The 12,901-nt window shown below is 39.3% G+C and overlaps 1 protein-coding gene across 1 annotated transcript in view; it reads left to right on the top strand.

The window, feature by feature from the left end:
• The first annotated feature begins 268 nt into the window (after positions 1-268).
• Positions 269-12,901, top strand: part of fam189b (family with sequence similarity 189 member B) — a 42,239-nt gene continuing 29,606 nt past the window's right edge. Inside the window, exons 1-2 of the mRNA XM_062029640.1 lie at positions 269-1,128; positions 7,404-7,460. Coding sequence (XP_061885624.1) covers positions 895-1,128; positions 7,404-7,460 — 291 coding nt within the window. The 5' untranslated portion in view covers positions 269-894. The remainder of the gene's footprint in view (positions 1,129-7,403; positions 7,461-12,901) is intronic.

Here is a 12,901-nt window from a genome sequence, read left to right on the forward strand (position 1 = left end):
CTCCTTCCTTTCTCCCTCTCTCCCTTTCTAGTTTCCTTCTCTTCTTCCTTCTTCCGTCCCTCCATACGCCCATCACTTCTTTTTTTCCTCCTTTCTTTTTCCCTTCCTTTCTTCCCTTCGTTCCTTTCCTTCAGCTCTTTCTTCCTTTTTTCCTTTCTTCCTTCCTTCCTTTCTTCCTCCTCCCTCCCTCCCTTCCTTCCGTCCTCCCTTCCTTCCCACCACCACCGTCAACATCCGTGCGCTCTGCCGCATCTCACGCGTCCCACGCAGGCGTTGCGTGCGTCGTCATCACGCACGGGGCAGGTTGGGCTCCGACGTAGGAGGACTAAGGAGGACTAAAGGGTGACGATCGTAATCATTGCTAAAATAAAAAATAAGACGCGTTGTCACGGGTGGAGTGTTCCGCGAGTGGACGCGATGCCCACGTGACCGCGGGTGCGGGAAGAGAAGCGGCACGTGAAGGTGGACTTCACGGTCGACGTCCATCGCCGCCTTTGCTGCAGTTTGAGCGATCGATGGATGTCGTCCACGTCGCGCTGACGAGCAGGTGATGCTTCGCCCGGCAGGACGCGCCAGTGGGGCGTCGTGTCCGAGACGTGAGCGCCGCACGTGTCCCGCTTTGTGATGATCGAGCGCGTGCGGCCCGCAGCGCGTCTTGCCGCAATGCCGACGGGAGGGAGCGCGTGGAGGCACGGCGGCGGACAGCCAGCAGCGTCGTGGGAAGAAGAAGACAAGTAGGACCGTCATGGCGGGCCGATGAGGCGGACTGTCCGTGCAGGGCCGCCTTCTCAACCTCAGCTCCTACCAAAGTGGAAGCGCACCTGAACTTGTCCACGCATCATCATCATCATCACCATCATCATCATCATCACCATCATCATCATCATCATCATCATGCCCTCGCCGTCCGACTCCAGCAGCGTGGCGTCCGCCTCGGGGTCCCGCGGCTGGTCGGACAGCCGGCGGGGCATCTCGGGTCGAGGCCCCGGAGGCGCCCGCCTGCTTCTGTACCTGGGTCTGTGCCACCTGGGCCTAGGGGCCATGGTCCTGGCCTTCTCCTTCACCAGCATGGCCTTCACCTCGTCTGCTCGGGTCAGGCAGTCCTGTCCCTTCTGGGCCGGCTTTTTTGTAAGTCCACATCAAATCCCCGTCTTTTCATCAGCTTTCAACAGCCCATGTCCACTGCAGTGGACAATTGGACTGGATGTTTTTTTAACACAAATGTCCACTGCAGTGGACAATTGGACTGGATGTTTTTTTAACACAAATGTCCACTACAGTGGACAATTGGACTGGATGTTTTTTTAACACATTGTCCATTACAGTGGACAATTGGACTGGATAGGGTTTTAACACAAATGTCCACTGCAGTGGACAATTGGACTGGATGTTTTTTTTAACACAAATGTCCACTACAGTGGACTATTTGACTGGATGGTTTTTAACACAAATGTCCACTACAGTGGACAATTGGACTGGATGTTTTTAACACAAATGTCCACTACAGTGGACAATTGGACTGGATGTTTTTTTTAACACAAATGTCCACTACAGTGGACAATTGGACTGGATGTTTTTTTTAACACATTGTCCATTACAGTGGACAATTGGACTGGATAGGGTTTTAACACAAATGTCCACTGCAGTGGACAATTGAACTGGATGTTTTTTTTAACACAAATGTCCACTACAGTGGACTATTTGACTGGATGGTTTTTAACACAAATGTCCACTACAGTGGACAATTGGACTGAATAGTTTTTTAATGCAAATGTCCACTACAGTGGACTATTGGACTGGATTGGTTTGTTACACAAAAGTCCACTACAGTGGACTATTGGACCAGAGAGTTTTTAACGTAATTGTCCTCTACAGTGGACAATTAGACTGGAGGGAATTTGACACAAATGTCCGCTACAGTGGACAATTGGACTGGAGGGTTTTTAACGCAAAAGTCCACTACAGTGGATAATTGGATTGGAGGGTTTTTAACACAAATGTCCACTGCAGCTGACAAATTGACTGGACAGTTTTAAAATAAATGTCCACTACAATGGACAATTGGAATGGATAGATTTTTAACACAAATGTCCACTGTAGTGGACAATTGTGACTGGATAGTTTTAACAGTCAGCGTCCACTACAGTGGACAATTGGACTGGATAGTTTGTAACACAATTGTCCACTGTAGTGGACAATTGGACTGGATGGTTTTTAACACAAATGTCCACTACAGTGGACTATTGGACTGAATAGTTTTAAAAGCCAGCATCCACCACAGTGGACAATTGGACTGGATAGATTTTTAATGCAAATGTCCACTACTGTGGACTATTGGACTGGATGTTTTTTTTAACACAAATGTCCACTACAGTGGACAATTGGACTGGATGTTTTTTTTAACACATTGTCCATTACAGTGGACAATTGGACTGGATAGGGTTTTAACACAAATGTCCACTGCAGTGGACAATTGGACTGGATGTTTTTTTTAACACAAATGTCCACTACAGTGGACTATTTCACTGGATGGTTTTTAACACAAATGTCCACTACAGTGGACAATTGGACTGGATGTTTTTAACACAAATGTCCACTACAGTGGACAATTGGACTGGATGTTTTTTTTAACACAAATGTCCACTACAGTGGACAATTGGACTGGATGTTTTTTTTAACACATTGTCCATTACAGTGGACAATTGGACTGTAGGGTTTTAACACAAATGTCCACTGCAGTGGACAATTGGACTGGATGGTTTTTTAAACACAAATGTCCACTACAGTGGACTATTTGACTGGATGGTTTTTAACACAAATGTCCACTACAGTGGACAATTGGACTGAATAGTTTTTTAATGCAAATGTCCACTACAGTGGACAATTGGACTGGATGTTTTTTTAACACAAATGTCCACTACAGTGGACAATTGGACTGGATGTTTTTTTAACACAAATGTCCACTACAGTGGACAATTGGACTGGATGTTTTTTTTAACACATTGTCCATTACAGTGGACAATTGGACTGGATAGGGTTTTAACACAAATGTCCACTGCAGTGGACAATTGGACTGGATGTTTTTTTTAACACAAATGTCCACTACAGTGGACTATTTGACTGGATGGTTTTTAACACAAATGTCCACTACAGTGGACAATTGGACTGAATAGTTTTTTAATGCAAATGTCCACTACAGTGGACTATTGGACTGGATTGGTTTGTTACACAAAAGTCCACTACAGTGGACTATTGGACCGGAGAGTTTTTAACGTAATTGTCCTCTACAGTGGACAATTAGACTGGAGGGAATTTGACACAAATGTCCGCTACAGTGGACAATTGGACTGGAGGGTTTTTAACGCAAAAGTCCACTACAGTGGACAATTGGATTGGAGGGTTTTTAACACAAATGTCCACTGCAGCTGACAAATTGACTGGACAGTTTTAAAATAAATGTCCACTACAATGGACAATTGGAATGGATAGATTTTTAACACAAATGTCCACTGTAGTGGACAATTGTGACTGGATAGTTTTAACAGTCAGCGTCCACTACAGTGGACAATTGGACTGGATAGTTTGTAACACAATTGTCCACTGTAGTGGACAATTGGACTGGATGGTTTTTAACACAAATGTCCACTACAGTGGACTATTGGACTGAATAGTTTTAAAAGCCAGCATCCACCACAGTGGACAATTGGACTGGATATATTTTTAATGCAAATGTCCACTACTGTGGACTATTGGACTGGATGTTTTTTTTAACACAAATGTCCACTACAGTGGACAATTGGACTGGATGTTTTTTTAACACATTGTCCATTACAGTGGACAATTGGACTGGATAGGGTTTTAACACAAATGTCCACTGCAGTGGACAATTGGACTGGATGTTTTTTTAACACAAATGTCCACTACAGTGGACTATTTGACTGGATGGTTTTTAACACAAATGTCCACTACAGTGGACAATTGGACTGAATAGTTTTTTGATGCAAATGTCCACTACAGTGGACTATTGGACTGGATTGGTTTGTTACACAAAAGTCCACTACAGTGGACTATTGGACCGGAGAGTTTTTAACGTAATTGTCCTCTACAGTGGACAATTAGACTGGAGGGAATTTGACGCAAATGTCCGCTACAGTGGACAATTGGACTGGAGGGTTTTTAACGCAAAAGTCCACTACAGTGGACAATTGGATTGGAGGGTTTTTAACACAAATGTCCACTGCAGCTGACAAATTGACTGGACAGTTTTAAAATAAATGTCCACTACAATGGACAATTGGAATGGATAGATTTTTAACACAAATGTCCACTGTAGTGGACAATTGTGACTGGATAGTTTTAACAGCCAGCGTCCACTACAGTGGACAATTGGACTGGATAGTTTGTAACACAATTGTCCACTGTAGTGGACAATTGGACTGGATGGTTTTTAACACAAATGTCCACTACAGTGGACTATTGGACTGAATAGTTTTAAAAGCCAGCATCCACCACAGTGGACAATTGGACTGGATAGATTTTTAATGCAAATGTCCACTACAGTGGACTATTGGACTGGATTGGTTTGTTACACAAAAGCCCACTACAGTGGACTATTGGACCGGAGAGTTTTTAACATAATTGTCCTCTACAGTGGACAATTAGACCGGAGGGTTTTTGACACCAATGTCCACTACAGTGGACTAATGGACTAGAGAGTTTTTAACGCAAAAGTCCACTACAGTGGACAATTGGACTAGAGAGTTTTTAACGTAAATGTCCACTACAGTGGACAATTGGATTGGAGGGTTTTTAACATAAAGTTCCACTAAAGTGGACAATTAGACTGGAGGGTTTTTGACACCAATGTCCACTACAGTGGACAATTGGACTGGATAGTTTTTAACGCAAATGTCCACTACAGTGGACAATTGGACTGGATAGGTGTTTAGCACAAAAGTCCACTACAGTGGACTATTGGACTGGATAGGTGTTTAACACAAATGTTCACTACAGTGGACAATTGGACTGGAAGCTTTTTAACACAAATGTCCACTACAGTGGACAATCAGACTGGATAGTTTTTAGCGCAAATGTCCACTTAAGTGGACTATTGGACTGGATAGGTGTTTAACACAAATGTCCACTACAGTGGACAATTGGACTGGAAGCTTTTTAACACAAATGTCCACTACAGTGGACAATCAGACTGGATAGTTTTTAGCGCAAATGTCCACTACAGTGGACAATTGGACTGGATAGGTTTTAATGCAAATTTCCACTACAGTGGACAATTGGACTGGATGTTTATTAACACAAATGTCCACTACAGTGGACAATTGGACTGGATAGTTTTTAATGCAAATGTCCACTATAGTGGACAATTGGACTGGATAGTTTTTAACGCAAATGTCCACTACAGTGGACAATTGGATTGGATAGTTTTTAACGCAAATGTCCACTACAGTGGACAATTGGACTGGATAGTTTTAAATGCAAATGTCCACTACAGTGGACAATTGGACTGGATAGTTTTTAACGCAAATGTCCACTACAGTGGACAATTGGATTGGATAGTTTTTAACGCAAATGTCCACTACAGTGGACAATTGGACTGGATAGTTTTAAACGCAAATGTCCACTACAGTGGACAATTGGACTGGATAGTTTTTAACGCAAATGTCCACTACAGTGGACAATTGGATTGGATAGTTTTTAACGCAAATGTCCACTACAGTGGACAATTGGACTGGATGTTTTTTAACACAAATGTCCACTACAGTGGACTATTGGACTGGGTAGGTTTTTAACACAAATGTCCACTACGGTGAACAATTGGACTGGATAGTTTTTAGCGCAAATGTCCACTACAGTGGACAATTGGATTGGATAGTTTTTAACGCAAATGTCCACTACAGTGGACAATTGGACTGGATGTTTTTTAACACAAATGTCCACTACAGTGGACTATTGGACTGGGTAGGTTTTTAACACAAATGTCCACTACAGTGGATACTTGGACTGTATAGGTTTTAATGCAAATGTCCACTACAGTGGACAATTGGACTGGATAGTTTTTAACGCAAATGTCCACTACAGTGGACAATTGGACTGGATGTTTTTTAACGCAAATGTCCACTACAGTGGACAATTGGACTGGATAGGTTTTTAACACAAATGTCCACTACAGTGAACAATTGGACTGGATAGGTTTTTAACACAAATGTCCACTACAGTGGACAATTGGACTGGATGTTTTTTAACACAAATGTCCACTACAGTGGACAATTGGACTGGATAGGTTTTAATGTAAATGTCCACTATGGTGGACAATTGGACTGGATAGTTTTTAAAGCAAATGTCCACTACAGTGGACAATTGGATTGGATAGTTTTTAACGCAAATGTCCACTACAGTGGACAATTGGACTGGATGTTTTTTAACACAAATGTCCACTACAGTGGACTATTGGACTGGGTAGGTTTTTAACACAAATGTCCACTACAGTGGATACTTGGACTGGATAGTTTTTAACGCAAATGTCCACTACAGTGGACAATTGGACTGGATGTTTTTTAACACAAATGTCCACTACAGTGGACAATTGGACTGGATAGGTTTTTAACACAAATGTCCACTACAGTGGACAATTGGACTGGATAGGTTTTTAACACAAATGTCCACTACAGTGGACAATTGGACTGGATGTTTTTTAACACAAATGTCCACTACAGTGGACAATTGGACTGTATAGGTTTGAATGCAAATGTCCACTACAGCGGACCATTGGACTGGAGAGTTTTTAACGCAAATGTCCACTGTAGAGGACACTTGTTTATTAAGACACAAGGACCTGTCTAAGTATTATAGTTTTTATGTTATTAATATTAATCACCCCCCCCCCCCCCCCCCCCCCCCACCCAACTACGTCAAAATCCAACTAAACGTGTCCCATTCTTTTGTGCTACAACATTTTTTCTCCAACTATTATAGTTTTTATGTTATTAAGGTTGTATGGTTATCTTGTTATTAATTCTCAACATTTCCTGTCTATTATATTTTTTTTTGTTAAAAACATGTTATTAATTATCCAATTTTTTTTTTGTCTATTATAGTTTTTATTTAACCTTGTCAAAATATCCCCAAAATTGTCCCTTTTTTTTTTGTGCTACTTTTCCAAATGTTTGGTGTAACTATTATACTTTTTATCTTATTAACCTTTTATGATTCATAACCAGCCCATAAAAGGTTAATAAGGTAAAAACTATAATAGTTTGACACAAACAATTGCAGCACAAATGAATGGTGACAAGTTTAGGGCGGTTCTGACAAGGTGGGGGGGTCCAACTTCACACAGGTGACACAAGGTCACCGCTTGTGTTGTCTGTTTTTGTTTTTTTTTACAGGTGGTGGCATCGGGGATTGTTGGCATTATTTCGTGGAGAAGACCTTTAACATTGGTGGTACGTGCATTAGTACAGTCAAATTTCCGTGACACACGTTTTTGTTGCTTTATTTGTATTTTCTCGGAATTCTAAGCACGAGACTGTCATTTTGAGGGAAAACTGATTTTTTTTTTTTTTACAAAAGCACATGTTACAAGCAGAACTCACTATCTGTACATTGGAGAACACACTCACAGATTACCGAATCCTACATGTCCGATTTCTGTAAACAAATCACGCTGAGATGCTAACGGCTATCGTGCTAACAAACAGTGTCGTAATGTGGACAACAAGACCAAGCTAATGTTACACTGAATACGTCGCTCTCAGGATGTTTCTGTTCGTAAAAATGTCACTCATATCTTGCGTTTGAATATATTTTAATGGAATACAAATAATTTTGATCTGTAGTTGTGAAGGAGTAGGACAAACCGGCCGTAAAATGGAACATTTTTAACCAACTATTAGGTCAAGGAGCGTTAAATTGCGCAATCCAATAGTTGGGTTTGGAATAACCCAACATTGTAGTGAGCATAACTCAGCTTTTGTGTTAAATGAATTCAACCTGATAGTCGGGTTATGAATCAACCAACATTGAGTTAGCATAACCCAACTTTTGCGTTAAATAATTAGACCCAATAGTTTGGTTGGGAATAACCCAACATTAAGTTATCATAACTCAACTTTTTGGTTCAATAATTCAACGCAAAAGTTGGGTTGAAAAAAATTAACCCAAAATGTTGAGTTAAAATAACTCAAATAAGGGGTTCGTCCTTTTCTGAACCAGCAGTTGGGTTAAAATTGGGTTATTTTTTAACCCAACATTTTTTTATTGTGTAGAAATATGGGGAAACGACTACAAATGTGCATTTAATTCACTAACTGTGTTACAAAAAAGATCAATTAAAATAATACATAATGTTGGATATATAGAAGAATAGAATAGAACAGACTTCATTGTCATTATATTTGCATATAACGACATTAAGGACTCCAATTTAAGGTGCGTTGGTGGAAACAAATATGAAATAAAAATAAATCACATAAGTAATAAAGTTAAAAAAAATAAGAATTGAAATAAACAGACTACTATCCAATAAAAACAATAAGCAATCCTGTACAATATGCAAAAAAATATACAAAAAACTGTGCAATATACAGAACAAAACAGGAGTACTGGAGTAATAAAGTAATGAAACAGGAGTACTATTTTGTGGAACATACAAACCCTTCATTTATTGAATCAAATGTATTGAAATTCAACGACTCGGTGCATTTGCAAACAGCTAAAATGATGTATAACGCAAACTATAACCTGCTACCCAAGAATGTACAACAATTCAACCAAAGACAAGAAATATAACCTTAGAGGAAATTCTCATTTAAAACATTTGTATGCACGTACAACACTTAAAACCTTTAGCATATCCATATGTGGAATTAAATTCTGGAATGGATTAACCAAAGAAATCAAACAAAGCACCAATATGATCCAGTTTCAAAGTACAAGTGTTCACAAAGTACACAGAAGAACAATTATGATAATCATCTTGAACCTTTAAAAAAATATGATAATGAATATTTATTAGGGATGTCCGATAATATCGGACTGCCGATGTTATCGGCCGACAAATGCTTTTAAATGTAATATCGGAAATTATCGGTATATGTTTCATAATTATCGGTATCGGTTTCATTAAGTAAAATTCATGACTTTTTAAAACACCGCTGTGTACACAGACGTACGGACAGAGCGCTAATAAACCTTAAAGGCACTGCCTTTGCATGCCAACCCAGTCACATAATATCTACAGCTTTTCACACAAGTGAATGCAAGGTATCCTTGTTCAACAGCCATACAGGTCTCACTGACGGTGGCCGTATAAACAACTTTAACACTGTTACAAATATGCGCCACACTGTGAACCCACACCAAACAAGAATGACAAACATATTTCGGGAGAACATCCGCACCGTAACACAACATAAACACAACAGAACAAATACCCAGAATCCCTTGCAGCACTAACTCTTCCGGGACGCTACAATATACACCCCCCGCTTCCCCCTCCAGCCCTCCCCCCACCTCAACCCCGCCCACCTCAACCTCCTCATGCTCTCTCAGGGAGAGCATGTCCCAAATTCCAAGCTGCTGTTTTGAGGCATGTTAAAAAAAAATAATGCACTTTGTGACTTCAATAATAAATATGGCAGTGCCATGTTGGCATTTTTTTCCATAACTTGAGTTGATTTATTTTGGAAAACCTTGATACATTGTTTAATGCATCCAGCGGGGCATCACAACAAAATTAGGCATAATAATGTGTTAATTCCACAACTGTATATATCGGTATCGGTTGATATCGGTAATTAAGAGTTGGACAATATCGGAATATCGGATATCAGTAAAAAAGCCATTATCGGACATCTCTAATATTTATGTATTTCATATTTGTTTACTTACTTAGAGTATATTTATTTATTATTTATTTATTCACTGTTTAGTTACAAACAGAGAACAAGGAAATGGGATAAAATTGCTATGGTATGAAAAGGGGTAGAATTAAATAAGCTCTGCTTCTTCCTACTCCTTTTCGGACGTGCTGTAATGAAACAAGTGGAAACATGTGATGCATTACATTGTATCGGATGTAAGTTCCACATAAAAACTGAACTGAATAATTTTATCACCCAGCCCTACCGTCTTATATTCCAGATATAGAGATTTGCGCATGCAAAGCAACAAATGGCAGCAAATAGTTCTCATCCAGCGGGTCAGAGCTTTTCTTCCTGTCACTCACACACACACACCAGTGACCTGGAGAGATGCAGTAGTCGATGTTCGGTGTATAGTTTGCTTCCGGTCTTTCCATTACTGCGCAGCTACAAAATCGTACTTTTGGATCAATAAAAAAAAAAAAAAATGCATTATCATTTTGCGAAGACTTTTTTTTTTTTTTTTCCATCGTCCTCAAACTGTTATGCAACAGCTCATTTTATGTTATTTTCCAGCAATTGAACGTGACAGGCCGCACGCGGGAGTCTTGTATTATTAATAAATCTCACGAGCAGAGCACCCCCCCCCCCCCCCCCTCCACTACTCCCTTGCAGATGGATTCTCTTGTAGCTGTAAATTATTGATACGGTGCCGTGCAAGATTGCATGTAAAATATAGATTCTATATTTGTAAAGTTAATGCACACACCTGCTTGGAAAATCATTCCTCTGAGCGCAGGAATGCAACGTGTATTTTTCTATTTTAAACCTTTTAAATAAAGAATTGGTGGTGAAAAACTATCATATAGAATGTAGTGCAAACAAGTACAGAAGTAATGCGATAATAATGTACAGTATTTACCTTGGGGAGAGGACTTTGACACGGTATCTTCTTCCAGCAGACCATCTGCAGCTACGCCATCATTTCTTGGATAAATATCAACATAATAATGCTTTATCAGTATTACTGTTGTCCCGATGCCAATATTTATATTATTTTGATACTTTTCGGTACTTTTTGATACGTTTCTAAATAAAGAGGACCACAAAAAATGCTTTATTTTAACAAAAGATCTGAGGATACATTAAACATATTTTTCTTATTGCAATTTTGTCCTTAGATAAAATAGTAAACATACAAGACAACTTGTCTTTTAGTAGTAAGTAAGCAAACAAAGGCTCCTAATTTAGCTGCTGACAAATGCAGTAACATATTGTGTCATTTATCATTCTATTATTTTGTCAACATTATTAAGGACAAGTGGTAGAAAATGAATTATTAATCTACTTTTTCATTTACTGTTAATATCTGCTTACTTTCTCTTTTAACATGTTCTATCTACACTTCTGTTAAAATGTAATAATCACTTATTCTTCTGTTGTTTGATACTTTACATTAGTTTTGGATGACACCACAAATTTGGGTATCAATCCGATACCAAGTCGTTACAGGATCATACATTGGTCATATTCAAAGTCCAGGGACGTATTTCCTGAGTTTATAAACATAATATGAATTTTTCTTAAACGAAAGAAGAAGATGTGATGCCAAAAAATATTGACGGTATCATAGTAGTATCAACTCGATACGCTACTGTACTTGGGATCATTACAGTAGATGTCAGGTGTAGATCCACCAATGGCATTTGTTTACATTTTGATGGTTGGGGTATAGTACCGAAAATAATTCATTAGTATCGCGGTACTATACTAATACCGGTATACCGTACAACCCTAGAACACACAACCACACACACAGAAGTCACTATGGTGCCATCATAAACGATCAGAAATCACAGAAATCCTTAACTCCATCCATCCATTTTCTACCGCTTGTACCGTTCGGGGTGGCTTTAACAACCATATTGCCACAATGATAAACATTTAAAAATGTAAAATCCACTTACCCAATTTTCGGGGCTTTAGAGCGCACCAGAAAATGAAATATTAATCTGTTACTTTTAATATCTGCTTACTTTCTCTTTTAACATGTTCTATCTACACTTCTGTTAAAATGTAATAATCACTTATTATTCTGTTGTTTGGATACTTTATATTAGTTTTGGATGATACCACAAATTTGGGTATCAATCTGATACCAAGTAGTTACAGGATCATACATTGGTCATATTCAAAGTCCTCATGTGTCCAGGGACATATTTCCTGACTTTATAAACATAATATAAATTTAAAAAAACCGAAAGAAGATGTTGTGATGCCAAAAAATATTGACGTAATCATAGTAGTATCGACAAGATACACTCCTGTACTTTGTATCATTACAATGACGTTTGTTTACATTACATCCTCGTCCTGCAGGGATGATACTTGTAAGAAACTAACTTTATTTGTCGCCATGGAGACGAGGATTAGTCATTTAGAAGTAGCTAAAACACTGCCGACTGCGGCTGAACTTTAGCCGCTAACTAGCTAGCTAGCCATGTCTTAAAGCACCTCTTCCTGAGGGCGTTTCAGTGTTATAACTTCAACTTTATCGTTAGTTTTTAAGCCAAAATGCATCCGTTCTCCCTTTTCTGTCTACACACTGTGTCTGCTTGTAAGTACTCCATTAGTGTGCGCTGCCGAACACGCTTGTCTGCTCATAAACCAGCAATGTCATGACGTGACGATGACGGGGTGGACTGGTATTTTTCAGAGGCGGTATAGTACAGAATATGATTCATTAGTATTGCGGTACTATACTAATACGGTGTACCGTACAACACTAATCAGTATCATGCTTCAAACTCCGCTTCCAAAAATTGTGCACTACAAAACGTGCTCATGGTAGTCAGTAACCTGGAATTCCTCATATTATTTAAGTCATTTTTGTTTTGTAGGTGAAAGTGTTTTGTATATCGTGCTCCTAAGTAGTGCTGTCAAACGAGTATTTATAAAAAATCTCAATAATCACACAATTTTGATTAATGGCGATGCTGTCATCATTTTCATGAACTTTCAAA

Source organism: Entelurus aequoreus, linkage group LG20 (assembly GCF_033978785.1).
Source record: "Entelurus aequoreus isolate RoL-2023_Sb linkage group LG20, RoL_Eaeq_v1.1, whole genome shotgun sequence".
NCBI lineage: Eukaryota > Metazoa > Chordata > Actinopteri > Syngnathiformes > Syngnathidae > Entelurus > Entelurus aequoreus.